Genomic DNA, 14,831 nt, shown 5'->3' on the forward strand with positions numbered 1-14,831 from the left:
GAAGGAATTTTACTTTGCGAAGATCCAGATATCGCGGTTTTAACTGAGACATGGTTAAACGAAACCATTTACGATAGTGAATTCGCACCAGCTGACTACAGTGTACTTAGAAAAGACCGTGGTAGCAAAGGAGGAGGAGTCGCCATAATCTTCAAAAATTATTTAAATATAGTGAGCTGCCTGGAGTGCCTAATATCGAATGCATTTTCTGTAAGGCTTACCACAACAATGCCCGGTACATTGTTGGATCTTTGTATAGGCCTCCTGGATCACCTGTCAGTGTTTTAAATAATCTAGCAGATTATATGAGAACATTTATTAAGCCAAATGATCGAATTATTTTAGCAGGCGATTTCAACTTACCGGACATTGACTGGCCAAATTTCGCAATCAAAACCTATAGCGATGAATCAAGTGAGGCCATGCTTGATATAGCGTTCTCATATGAATTGACACAAACTGTAGAGCAGCCGACCCGAATACAAGGGAGTTCAAAATCCACACTAGACCTTTTTTTTGTTTCTGGCACAATTTTAGATACAGCTAAATGTGTAGTCATACCCGGTATCTCTGATCACCAAGCCGTTCTACTTACTCTTTCCGGCTTAACTGTTGATAAAAATTGCTCAGAAATGCATTTTAGAAACTTCTCTCGAGCTGATGATGTTTCCATTGTCGATGTTCTTTCCTTCAACTTTGATACATTTTGTAATTAGCACTGACAGTATTCACGAACTTTGGGACCGGTTTAAAGCTATGATACATGAATGCATTGAATGCCACGTGCCGGTTATTGTTAAAAAGATAACAAAAAACCCATGGATTTCTCGGGCGACACTGCAGTTAAAAAGAAAACTGAAACGGATGAAGAAGAAAAAAGCAACTAGTAATTCTCCAGAATTAGAACAAAAGATCAGTTTGCTTAGCTCTCAGCTCAAACAAAACACTATCGCTGACAAACAGCGTTACTTTGAAGAATCGTTACCCAAATTTATCTCGGAGTCTCCCGGGAAATTCTGGCGTTTGGTCTCCCCAACATCAAAGGTTAGTAATGAGTTTGAAATCAAAGGTGTTTTGGTCAGTGATGCAAAAACAGTATCTAATGAATTCAATGAACATTTTAAGTCCGTGTTTAATGATGACAATAACATTTTTCCGAAATTTGAAGCTTCCCTCCCGCCTCTGGATGACGTTGCAGTTAGTGAGCATGGCATTTTAAACATGTTACTTAACCTTGACATAAAGAAATCACCTGGACCAGAGAACATACCTAACGCCTTTTTGAAAAGATATGCACAATGGACATCTAAGTACTTATTTGTTATATTTACAAGGTCCTTACATGAAGGTCAAGTGCCGAGAGACTGGGGGACTGCTAGAGTGAAACCGCTTCATAAAAGTGGAGACAAGGGATTAATCAAGAACTACCGCCCTATTTCACTCACATCAACTGCTTGTAAACTACTTGAACACATAATTCACAATCACATATCAAACTTTCTCGAAGCTAATAAGTACACAGTTAGCAGAAACTATACATGATTTTGCCTCGTCAATTAACAATGGAACGCAGATTGATGCTGTATTTATGGACTTCTCGAAAGCTTTTGATAAGGTTACTCACGAAAGGTTAATTTATAAACTGGATACAATACTTCATAACAAACAATTAGTAAAATGGATTTCAGCCTACCTTTCAAATAGAGAACAATTCCTTGTCTTTAACCATCATTCTTCTGACAGGCTTACAGTTCACTCTGGTGTGCCTCAGGGCTCTGTTCTTGGTCCTCTGCTATTTTTAATATATATTAATGATATTGTCGTTAACATTCCTGTAAAAATTAGACTTTACGCTGATGACTGTGTTATTTATACAGAAGTGAGATATGTATCTGATCAACAACTACTTAATAGGGCGTTACAAACAGTTTTCGCATGGTGTGAAGCATGGCAAATGTCCATTAACTTTGAAAAAACTGTACTAATGAGAATCACTCACAAAAAGAAAGCCTTACCCTTCGATTATTGTATTAACGGCATGACACTAACTGAAGTGGCAGAATATAAATATCTAGGGCTCTGGGTCAGTAACAATCTTAGTTGGAATAAACATGTTGATCTCATAACGTGTAACGCTTTCCGTAAACTCTTTTTCTTGAGACGGGCATTGCGGTTGTCTACCCCATCTGTACGCCTGCTTGCTTACAAATCTATTGTTCTGCCTACCTTAGATTATGCTTCAATCATTTGGGATCCATTCACGCAAACTAACATGAATAAATTAGAGAAAGTTCAAAAGAGGGCGGCACGATACATATATAATAATTACCGGCGTACATCAGTAACACACCTTTTAATTCAAGCTGGCCTTCCGACAATAACTGAGCGAAATCGTTGTGCACGACTTAAATTTCTGTACCAATTAATTAAAGGACACTATAGATCAGAACTCGCCGATTTGCTTGTTTTTTCGTGTGGATACGCAACCCGACAACGACACCAGCTAACTTTAACTCCTTTTCGCGTTTGAAATAACTGCTTTAAATACTCATTCCTTCCACGAACTATTTCCGATTGGAATAACCTCACTAACAATGAAGTGCTGCAGCCATCACTGACGTTCTCGCAACATATAACCTAGTTTCTTTTTATTGCTTTTGTTATTTCACTGCTGTGTTGTATATGTTTGGTTTTATTATTAATTGTTCAGAAGAGCTTCAACTTGCACTGTAATTATTGTTTATTTTGCCTGTTTTGTTAAACTACATAGTTTGTATTCCCACCCTGCTAAAATCCCAACACTGGGATTGCAGTATCAATAAATAAATAAAATAAATAAAAATTTAGAATCCTATAAAGAAAGAAGCCAAAGTTTTGCCATTTGCAAGGAAATAGTCTATGAAAGTTGTATGATGGTGTAAAATTAATGTGTCCTGGCATAAATGGGATAATGCAGACAAATGATATCTGCACGCTGATGCTCGAGTCTCATTTTTTGACAGTTGAGGTGACTGGTAAAAGGCGCTGTTAGCCAGAAAGTGCAGAGAAAAATTACAACAAATTTTATTTGTCAGTCTTGGCTGTATTCAGTGGTGATAAATACATATTAAATATGCATTTATATTTTATTTCCTTTTGCAAAGGGAAAGATGCAAAGTCACTACAAAATTGTTTTCATTGAGCCAGTTTAAATCTCATTCTGCCACACTGCCTTATGTGTCCCGTCCTTGCTCTGCAGAGGGTGTCTAGAAGTGAGCTGGGTGAAGTCGTTATTCTCGATGTTGACAACAACAAGGTTGAAAGCCCATTCAACGATGTGGAGACACTTCCAGGTGAAATTGTGAGTACTGTATGCACTTTGGTGGCTGCAACATGATGATGAAGATATAGTCTTGCATGCTGCATGCTGCTATCATTACATAGTATAACATTAACCTTTAACCCTTTGACTGTTTTTGCCGTACGGGTACTGCGGCCGCATTCCGTCCTGCGGCGTTTTTGTTGTACGGGTACTGCGCTGAGCGCTAGTGGGTCAAAAAATTGGACACAGTGGGTGAATTTTTTCCGGAATATTCGACAGTCAAAGGGTTAAATGACCTTGCTGTTTCCTCTTGAGGAAAGTAGTACTTATCGCAGTAATTTTATAGCATTTTCTCTTATATGAAGAAAAACAAGTGAACGGCATTCACTAATGTCTTCACTTACTAACAACAGAAGAAACGCATGGCATTTCCTGGTGCAAAATTGTGTGTACTTTAGGGTCCCCTTACTAGGTTTATGCTTCTCAATAAAACAAGCGTTGCTTAGACTAAGTGGCTATGATTGGCCAAAATCTGTGCAAAATATGGTCAAATTTAAAACTGAAAGCCACTTTATATTCTCTCTTAACAGAGCCAGTCTTCTTGTTCATATCTTACTTCTCTAATGATGAAATGGGTGCACTTGCTGCATATTTTATTGGCCCATCATCCTAATCGGCAGGTGGCAGGCTTTGTACGGTTCCTGGCTGCTTGGCACTCTGCATGTGTTTTGCTGCTGCAGTGGGAACAAGCAAGTGTTTTAGTGTCCCTTTTTACAGTATTTGTATTTCTGTGAACTTTATGTATTGTTGTCTTTCACTTTCTTTTGTTTGTTTCGTTTTGTGTCAATGAGGCTTCTGTAATGTGATGTCTTTCTTTTCATTTTGTTTGTTTCTCTTTGTGTCTCAGCTGTACCATTGCATCGTCTCTGTTGTAGCTGCAAGTACAGCACCATTTCTAGTCTGCTACGTCCACTTTGCCTACTGTTTAGTGGGGTCACATTTACTATTGTATATATGAACTCAACAGGATGCGGGTCGTGTCGATTATTCGAGAGAAAGAGCGAGGTTTGATATGGAAACACATGACTAGACCTCTGCTCTCTTCCTCAATGTTAGAATTATCGAATGGCCATAAAAAGCTGCCAAAAACTGTTTTCATCAACATAGTCTTATCTACTCGACACCTAGAATATGGTTTTGTATACATTTAACATGAAAAATAAGTGACGGCAATGATCTTTCGTGGGTTTGTCGGGTGGTTTGCTTTGCGCACACTGTTATGAATGTCGAATTGCGCCAAAATCATAAATGCCTCTGTGGCCCTTCTCGCCGTGCTACGCAATAGCAGCGGTGTCTGTTGACAAATGGCCCCATCGCGTTTTGAGGATGCTTGACCTAATGGGAAGTGCGGTGAAGCATCATCAGAACACAACAGTCGAGCATACTCGAAGAACAGAAGATGCATGTGGATGCAAGAGAGAGAGACATGCATAGATGTTAGAACAGCGTGAGGCCATTCCAAAATAAAATCGTAATACCAGTGACAGGCAAAGCAGTGTCTGAAACAGCACGCATGATCGATGCACGCACCCAATGGCAGCGGAGGGATAGAGTGAGCTTGAGAGGAGTGAGAACTATGCTGCCAAACTATATTTTGGCAATGGGGGGGTGGGGGGTCTGATTATTCTTGTGCCTGCCATAGCACTAACACCTGAGGTGCATGGTCACCACTGTTCAATGCAGTTCAGGTGTGGTGAGGTCTGTTTGCATGATTGTTGGCTTTGCAGGGTCATGTCTCGACGTGAACATTTGTCTGAATTAACCAATGCGAGTCCGGCCACATCCGAACTAACGAGTGCCCAATGCCATAGGCACCTTTTTCGAATGAATTTCCAAATTAATGGGGGTCAGATTAACTGGAGTTTTCTGTGAACATAGTTTTTGTCGGGTGGTGCCTCAGGCTTGTTCAAGCATGTGTACAAAATTCTTAACCACAGGCTATGTGGGGGTCTTTTGCATAGTAATGTTTTTCTTTTTGGAAAATGAGTTTGGTAAGGTCCTTCACCAGTGTGCAGCCAAATACACGAGCTGCTTGAGTGAGCCCCCGAAAGAGAGATGAGCTTTGCACTGACAGAAAACCTCCAGACGAGCGCTGCCACATGTATGATATCAAGTGTGAGTTATTTGGGTGTTCAACCTGCCAATTTATTCATGAGCTCTAACTAGTCTTCAGTGATGCAATATGCTGATTTTGTGTTAATGTACAACTGCGATACTACCTCTTTCACTGACATGTGCTTTTTTTTTTTTTTGTGCCATTTTTTTCCTTCTGAAGTTGTATCTGGGCCTACTGTCTCCATCTGTTAATGGTTACCTCTGGTGAAAATATTGGCTGTGCTGTTGATGTTTCATTCTCAGTCCGCACTTACTCTTTTCGTAAGACTTTAGTACAGCTGTCATCCTAATAAATTTCGATTGGGTTATGAATACAGTCAACTGCCAAGTAATTTGTACTCAAAAGAGGTCTGAAAATTGTGTTAGACTTACGTGGTGTTCAAACAACGGAAGCCTTTTAACGCATTCAATGTAAATGGAATTAAAGTTTGAATTATTACACTAGTTAGATTAGCAAGTGTCGACTAATATATCTGGGTTGCTCACCTTCAATGAAAAAAATTAATATATGTCATCACTGTTGTGCGTTGCAGTGTTGTGAAAGTGTGCCACTGCCTTTCCAAATGGTTTTTCCGAATGTTGTGCATGCTGCGGTCATGCCAATGCAGTATTTTGGCAGTTTGAAATAACCTCCTCTGCACATTCGATGCTTAAATGGTGCTGATGATATGCATGGTTGTTAATACACATCTGATAAAGAAATCAGCCAGAAAAAAAAAAAAAAAAAAAAAAGGAGGACCACAAGGCACCTTGCAGTCCCATTTTTTTTTGCTCTGTCTGGTTCCTTCATCAAACATGTACCAAATGGCTCAGCCCTTGGTTGTTTTGTTAGTACGATTTTACACGGGTTTCTGTTGCAGTTCTGCATATATCTGTTCTTTTAGAAGTGTACCATACTCCGCTAAAGAAACGATGAAAAATTACTTCCGCATTTTAAGCCTTTGCGCTCAGGAAATTTTGCATAAACGTTTTCCACATTTAGAGCGTGCATGTGCACATTACATTGAACTTTTCAATTGGTGTTGATTACAAGAGTGGCTGTCTGTCTGGTGCAGGTGTCGCCACTGAAACGCAGCCTGCGCACTCACCACCAGACCTTGGGAGATGGTGTGTCGCAGGCATTCCTGCGTGCCCTTGTGGCCCTCATGGGTGGCTATCGGGAGGCGGTGCGCATGGAAGTGGGCCAACGAATTACATTTGACCCTGATCGTTTCCTGCAGTCACGACCTGTCAGCTTGCGACCCTTCTTGGAACGCATGCTCCAGCTCCAGATCTTTCACCAGGCAAGAAATGCATTTTTGGCCATTGTGCTTCACTGTTGGAAACAGTCCATGAAGACTGTCAAGAAGTCCATTTTGCATCCTTTTAACGCTACCACCAAAATTCACATATTTTTATTTTGAGATACTTCAGGGGGCTCAATATTTAGAAACTGGGGAATATGTATCATGTTCGCGCGTGTCAGTGATTAAGCCGTAAACAGAATGCAATGGAAAACTTTTGGATAGCTCAAGAATAAAAGAACTTATGCAGCTCCTGGCAGATTTTTAGGGTTCATAGGGACAAAGCTGAAATGCCAAGGTGAGCACATGCACCGGAAACTGCATATTGCCAGCTATAGAGAAGGCTCAGAACGTAGAAGACAGTCTGCCTCTAAATGCTCCCTACCCTTCTATCATACCATCAGAAGTGCTGACATACTAGTAGATTGTGCTGAACACTTATAAAAAATCCTTGGACTGCTCAGACAATCACAAGTTACCTTGAAAATAGTTGGTTGGGTGGCCTGCAAATTCTGCTTTGCATTGCAGCTTCTCTATTTTACCAGTGGCATCATGTTGAGCATGAACAATGCAAGATGTATGCTGAGGCATACATATGGCCGCAATGCTGGAATTGAAATTTTCGATAATATGTCTTTACTGGATGCAGTTGTAGTGTACACTTTGTCCTGCATATGCAGGAGCCGAAATATTGCATTTGAAACAATATTTTTGTAATTGTAACCCTAAAGTAACATTTTAAGTATAGTTTTAGCCTAGAACAATCTCTGTTCTGCCAACGAGAACTGCTTCCGCTTAACCTGTGTATGCGCAGATAGTCCCTACTGGTGCAAGCACAGCTGGGTCCCCATGAAAGGGGATCACGGTAGTGGACCACAACAGATCGCGATGCACCAAGGCTGTCTGATTACCGACCTTTTTTTGCTCGACATTCTTTTTGGGGCACAATGCAGCACACCATTATTTTGTCATGTATAAGTCATCGGTGCAAAATCTAAAAAGAGTGCGACTTGCACACCAAGAAAGACAGTATACAGTTAAACCTCTATGTAATGAACCTCCATGTAGTGAATTCCTCGATATTACGAAGTTTATGAAGTTTTTCAATTCCCCAATGCCACCACCATTGAAGTGAATGTATTTGAAAACTCCATGTAACGAACATGTTGCGGCGGTGGACCTTGATATAACGAACTCGCGGTGTCGACTGTTTCTTAGCTAGTGCCAAGTTACTGGAAATTTGGCATAACCCAGCAAGTTTCATGACGATAAAACACGAACTGAAATGAAAGGAACGCCTACTCTAGCCAGCAGCAACCTCAGTTGATCCAGCGCTTTGCTTTTCAGCGCCAACGCCGCATCTATGTGGCAGAGTCAGCAGCCTCTGCTGCTTTCACTTTCGGAACAAGGCACTACAGTAGTTCATGCTTAAAAATAACAGAACAAAGAAAAACGACACAGGGCGTGCAGTGTGTCTCCATTGCTGTCACGTGGTTGCTCGCAGGCTCCCACATGTCGGTAGCGGGAACAGCAGAGCGCGCTAGTGACGTGCGGCAGAGTCAGTTACTTGGGGCAACGGTGGTGGGCGAGCACGTTCACGGCAGGGGCGGCGCCAAGGCGTGCGCTCTTCCCAGACTGATTCCTCCTCCACCTCCTTTCCCTGGAAAACTGCATGTAACGAAAGCTGAATGTAACGAAAAATAGTGGACATTTTACAATTTCGTTATAACCAGGTTTAACTGTATATATCTGCACCAAACGCTCGCTTTTCTGCGCTAAAAGGCACTTTTGGCTGCTCATTAAGCTTCCCCAAATGACTTCAGCCATTGCATCACTGCATGTTACTGGTTTCAGCACTTCCCTAATTTTCTCCAGTGACCCACTTTAACTGTTTTGGAATACCCAGCTAATTATGACTTGGGGCATGAGTATCAGCTGTACTAACGTTTTTCACTTGAAACTGAATCTGAAGAACTGAATTCGGCATTTTGATCCTGGTTTAAACCAAAGTCCAGCCTTCTACTTATTGAGATTTAGTGGTATGCTAAAGGTGCTTATAGAGCAGTCAGCTGTTCAAAGAATGGGGCTTGTACTGATGAGATATGTTTGTTCTAGCTGGGCTTGACCTTTCACAGTGGCTTAGTGTCTGTTGTTTGTGGCTGCAGAGCCAGAGGCCATGCGACCTAATCCTGTCCTTTTCTTGAGCATTCTCATGGAGGTAAAATACATAAATGCCCATCAGTGCACAACAGCCCTAGGTGTTTGAAATTTCTCAGGTGTTCCTTGTAGAGCATTTCGTACTTGGCACTCTCCTACTGACAATTTATTTCTTTCTTTTTTTTTTGGAAGGGGGGGGGGGGGGAGGGGGGGTTGCTGTAGAATTCATAGCTGGGAAAATAAACAGATGCAGTTTCACAGTCATCAAGTTGTGCTTGTAGTTAAACATGCCAGATGATGCGTTCACAGACAACAATGAAGGAAGACTGTGAGTTGTGAGAAGCATGGAGTAAGAATAGAGAGAACTGGTGGGTGTTGCTAGTAAAGAATGGGCCAATATATTTATTTTCTTTGCAAAATGGCAGTGTTGATATGTTGCCGCAGTCCTTATTTATGACTTCGTTTTTATTGGCATGCTCTCCATGTTCATTAATTTGAAGTGCTAGTTTCATGGGCTGCGTGCTCGATGTGGCACCTAAAATTTTTTGCCTGTTGTGTAACATTTCATATTTGGCATGCTGTCTTTTTTTTTGGGGGGGGGGGGGAGGGGGGGGAGGCAAGGTTTAGAAAGCTTAGTGGGAAAAACAAACACAAGCAGTTTCCTTGTGCATTCCGCATTTTTACAAACTGTATGCTGCTTTCATGGAATGGCTACATAGAAGATTTTTCTTGTCAAGAAATGTTTTTGTTATTTTGGCAGAATAATGGTTGCTTAAAGAAATTAGAGTAATATGCTTCCTTCCAGATTTCATGGAGTATTTTTTGTTGTTGTACTTTGTGAGTGGCTATGGGGCTCAGAACAAAAAACCTTAATTTACCTCGTGCACCTTTTTATATTTCTTGCCTTTTGCAGTTTATTGAAGGTAGACTGCAGATCCTCAACTCCTGCGAGGTCCACAATGATATATTTGAACTGGAAGTGAACATGTTTGATGAAAGCTCCAACAAGCAATTCAAGCAACATTACAAGTACTGGTTGGCAAACATGAAGGTATGCAATAGACACTTTGCCCCTTTTTTTGTTTTAGGAATTGATACATTTTTGTCTTTTGAGGCCCTGTATACTATTTAACGAGTGATACTAGAAGCTAAATATGAATGCAGCAGCTGATTGCTATGAATGGCTTTGATTAAAAATATATACACTTTTTAAGAAAATTTATTCTGTAAATGCTTTATAGTGTTGTTATTCAGGCTGCCGTGGATGAGTGTCAGCAGCCATTGCTGAACAGTACCACTGAGTGTGGGCACGGTGTAGGCATGGTCACCGAGACATTGTTTCCTGCACAGCAATTTTGGAAAGCATTTAGTGTTGACTAGTGTTGAGTGTTCCACTGTTTACGTTTTACCTAAATGTAGCATTACACCCGCCCAAATCTTTTATTATGCTTGATGGCTACCTCTTCTGTGCTCCTGCGCCTTAGGACAGATTAAAATTCGCGGAGAGGTCAAGATTAAGCAAGGATTTGGTGAAACTTGATCTTTTCGCATGTTAGCTCCTTTGTAATGCACAGGAGCAACAGAAAAGGTGGCCATTGCGCACATGAGTTAAAGATTTGGGCGACTGTACATGTGGTAAGCTATTTTTTTCATGCCCTACTTTGTGGTCAGGGCATATGTTATTTCATTTTATTAAAGGTGTGCTAATATTGAAATTATTTAATACCACTCAAATGTTAATTGAATATGTATCTGAAGAAAAAAAATGACTTCGAATATAGAAAATTTGTTCAGTGCAAGAAAACAATTCTTGAAAAAGGTAAGTAGGCAGATTACTTTTTAAAGCGGGGTATGGTTTTTGCATTTAAATTAAACAAGCACGGATAAATGTACACCGTTTGCTTAGGCGGCATAACTGTGTGCTTGTTTGCACTGAGGTCATACAAAATGAGTAAAAAAAAAAATTTGTGAATGACATATGGCTGACATGTAAAAATAATGTGATATTGCAGTTGATACCGAATACATCAAACTTTAAGGTAATCGCACGGGTAGCTCCAAGCGTCGGGTGTATTTCCACATGCCACTCAACATGCCACGTGAAATTTCTTGCTTGTCATGTTTTATCTTTTACATAATTTTTTGTTGGCTTTCAGAAAGAAGGTGGTGCATTGCTGAAGTCCATGAAGAGCAAGGTTGGCGTTGTTTATATTTTCTGTTACTTAGTTTATTCTACCATGCTTCTGACATCTGAAATGGACCCCATGTAATTTCTTTTTAGGCAAATCCAGCTGTTCGCAATGCCTACAAAAATGTAAGTGTCTGCACACTCAGTATAAAATCCTTTAGTGTCAGAATTTGTTCCTTTGTGAAAGTGCGTTAATGGACATAATGGGCTTTTGCCGCGCGAGGCGGACTTATTGTTGTCTGATGGTGGAACGAATCACTGACCCATCGGCACAACTATTTGGGACCTATGACCCATTTCCCAAACATTTCACCCCAAAGAGCTGAGCACCAGGCCAGGGGAAGCTTGTACCCATTGAAAACCGACGGGTATCCGGCGGCACCGGGGATCGCACCTAGTACCTCCCGAATATGAGGCAGATGCTCTACCACAAGGCCATTCCTTTTGTTCCTTTGTGAAAGTGCATTAAAACGACTGCCATACACACCATAAAAATTGGAATGTGGGTTGAACTTCTCCTAAAACTGTGGCAAAGTCTGCTGCCGTCTCATATAACTGTATGGCAGAAAAGCGATGGGAGGCCTTTCACCAGCCTTCATCACCATCGTCACAATCAACAGCATGATGTGATGATCTTGTGGAGGCAAAATAAATGGCATTTAAAGATCAAGTATGTGAATTTTATGATGAATGCATCCATCGTTGCCAACTGTTTGTGGCTGGGTGTTGTCAAAATCTCTTCCCGAAAAATTGGTGCGCAAACATTTTTGGAAATGCAGCATCAGCTACGTGTTGTGCAGTACGGAGGACGATGCACTGTGGGACTTGGGCAGCGAGAAGCACTCGTCATCCAACTTGAGTTCGGATGACTGCTAGTGACATGTCCTTCTGGCATGTGAACTACAGGTGCTTTAAATGGAATGCAATATGTATTAGCGAAAAAGTTTAACTTCAGCACCCTTGCCCCATGCATTCTTGAATAGGTCTATGCAACCTAATTCTGATTTTCTGAATTACGCAGTGCATCAATGAATTTTGATCATCACATTTTAGATTCAAAGAAAGAGTTGGCTTCAGTTTACTTTTGAGGACAACTGTAGAGACATGCAGCATTAAGATGCAAATGAAAATAGATACAGCATTATTGGTGTGCAGATCTTATTGAATTCCATTTGTTTCAAGGTAAGGATGCTTTTCCATGCTTGTGTCACTCGCTTTTAGAACTGAGAAATCTGGAGGCCGACCTACAGTCTGGTCTGATTCATATGCCGGTTTTTACGGTACCGTATAGTTCTGCTGCAGATCTGGTTGTGGTCATGAACAGTATATCAATTTTGTCTGGAAAAGCTGAAAACGTGTAGTCTCATTTGTTCCCGCTGTATCTGTGTGCTGAAAAATGCATTTAAGAACTGTTCCTTCGGTCAGTTCATGTTTTCTTGTGCATGGCGGAGGAGCTCATTTGCGAGTTTCAATCACTGGGAGTAAACGAGTAGTTGTCCAAAGACATTTGAAATACACATTTTCATTACTGCCACGCTGTGTTGGTAAAACGTTGGGGTGTATTTAATAGTGGCAATATTTAAAGCAAATAATAGGAATATTTGCATGAATGACATTTTATGGCAGAGAAATTAAAGCAAATGTTGGTGTAGCTCTTCAGAAATTCTGGTGTCCAGGGCAAATGACTCATAATGCAGAGAAATTAAAGCAAATGTTGGTGTAGGTCTTCAGAAATTCTGGTGTCCAGGGCAAATGACTCGTAATGCTGTTTGGGATTTTGATGCTACGAAACAAGAAGGCTTGCAATTGTGAACAGGCCAGCTTGCCATGTAAAATATCAACTGCTTACTGTCGGCTGCTAGGATAATAAATTATTAATCTTATTATTTAGTGTATCTGAAAATGAATAACCTCTGCTTTAATTAGAAGCATCTGAACGTTTATGGAGGAGAATCAGAATGCCGGCCAGAAAAAATGAATGTACGGACATTTTGGCTCCTGTACAGGCTGAAACACTAGTTCATTCGTTTTTTTTTTGTTGGTGTTTTGCCTCTCCTTGATGTACATGTCCAACAAGATTGGTTTCTGTCAAACCCTCGATTTGTTCATCTGAATGCTTGTACGTTTCTGCTAAATGGTAAAATGACTAGAAGAGTATACGGTGATTAGTCATTCAGTATTGTTATTTTCACTTCCTCTTAAGTGAGATTTCTGAGGAAGCAGAGTACTTTTCCAGGTGAGAAGGCAGCTTAGGAAGAGTTTCGTATGGTATGCAACATGGTACACATGGTCTCCACTCCCAAATGATGTTCCAAGGGAGGTGAGGCAAGGACTAAGTTGTGCTTGGCCCCATCCTGACTAACGAACCTTAATCAGTCGTGTCATGTTTCTGCTTAGCTGCTGCTGCTCGTTTTAACAAAGATACAACTTGCTTTCCACTAAGTTGTGATGTGGTCAAAGGAAAATGCACTTGTGCATGCATTTGTCAGCATGTTAATATTGTGGTGCTTGCCCAAATTTTGTTCCCAGTGTTCTAATTAAGGTTTGATGAACGATTTGTAGTTCAGTATATTTTGTATGTTAAATTGCATATCAAGTCGTACAATGATGGCTGGACACGTGTCATAATTTGTTGCAGTATCGCCGCCAGTATTACAGACTTCTTAACTCTTACCTGTTTTATGCTGTTTTCCGTATAATTTAAAACAGAAATATTAAGCAGCAATTTAAAATTTAACATTTTTAGTACAATTATAATGAAAATTATGGCAAATATTTGCATGTTTTGCTTGTAATGTAAAAGAAGAATATCAAAGGTGATTAAATGTGCAAAAAGCTTTTTTTTTTTTTCTTTCTTTTTTTTTTTTCTTTTTTTCCAGTGCGCTGCTTGACAGGTATTTCAGACAGGGAAAAAATGTTTTATGCCTCATGGGAATCGACTGTTTTTTGGAAATGTAATTTTTTTTTCTCTGACTATTTGTATTAGAAAATGCTAGACAGTAATAACACATAAACTAGCTAGCATAAATGCTTCCTTATAGCAGACATTTGATGAATTCATACCCGGCAAAAATTGCAAGGTACAAAAATTTAATAGATTGCAGCAATACTTTGGAAGATATGCTAGTAATTTCAAAGAAAACAATTTTCTTTATGCATCAGATGCTAAAAATGCTAACTACAGAAGTGACCAGAGGCTGCTCACAAAAAAAAAATTTTTTTTTTTTTAGCTCCAAAATAAAACCTTCACTAACCAGAGTTCATGTTCCACTGCCCTAAACAGCTGAGAACAAATGAATAGGGTACTACTGCATTGTAATCGCAAAGAGACCACTCTCACCAAAATTGGAGGTCTTATAATCTAGAAAAGACTGAGAAGCTAAATGCATGTGTCAGAATTATTGACCTTTTTCTTATGCAAACTTTAGTGTGACATAATCATTCTTTGTGCTCAGATACCAGAGGCAAGGCTACATCGCTGTTCACTTCAAAACTGCGGCCACAGAGTCCTTTTTACTCTTGATGTCTTTGGTTTTAAGTGGCGAGAAATTTTTAAAGTCCACTTTTGTCAGTAATACAGTCAGACCCACTTGTAACATACCACTTACAACAATATATCGGATATAACAATGAACAACTGCGGCACCGTCAGCTTTATCCTATATTCTATAGCAAAATAAACCACATGCAGCAATGCTTTCATGGTAACTTATCAGTTATAACAATT

General features: G+C 40.1%; 1 protein-coding gene across 2 annotated transcripts in view; it reads left to right on the forward strand.

Moving 5' to 3' along the window:
• The window catches only part of LOC146204789 (DENN domain-containing protein 1A-like), a 68,489-nt gene that overhangs the window by 29,964 nt on the left and 23,694 nt on the right, over nucleotides 1-14,831 (forward strand). The window contains exons 13-18 of one of the 2 annotated variants that reach the window (XM_084589495.1): nucleotides 3,239-3,340; nucleotides 6,532-6,759; nucleotides 9,830-9,967; nucleotides 11,073-11,111; nucleotides 11,198-11,230; nucleotides 13,341-13,424. In XM_084589495.1, the coding sequence (XP_084445621.1) occupies nucleotides 3,239-3,340; nucleotides 6,532-6,759; nucleotides 9,830-9,967; nucleotides 11,073-11,111; nucleotides 11,198-11,230; nucleotides 13,341-13,424 (624 nt within the window). The remainder of the gene's footprint in view (nucleotides 1-3,238; nucleotides 3,341-6,531; nucleotides 6,760-9,829; nucleotides 9,968-11,072; nucleotides 11,112-11,197; nucleotides 11,231-13,340; nucleotides 13,425-14,831) is intronic. The other variant, XM_084589496.1, reaches the window with a different exon arrangement.

This window comes from Amblyomma maculatum, chromosome 1 (genome assembly GCF_055883805.1).
Source record: "Amblyomma maculatum isolate TAMU_Amacu chromosome 1, ASM5588380v1, whole genome shotgun sequence".
Taxonomy (NCBI): Eukaryota; Metazoa; Arthropoda; class Arachnida; order Ixodida; family Ixodidae; genus Amblyomma; species Amblyomma maculatum.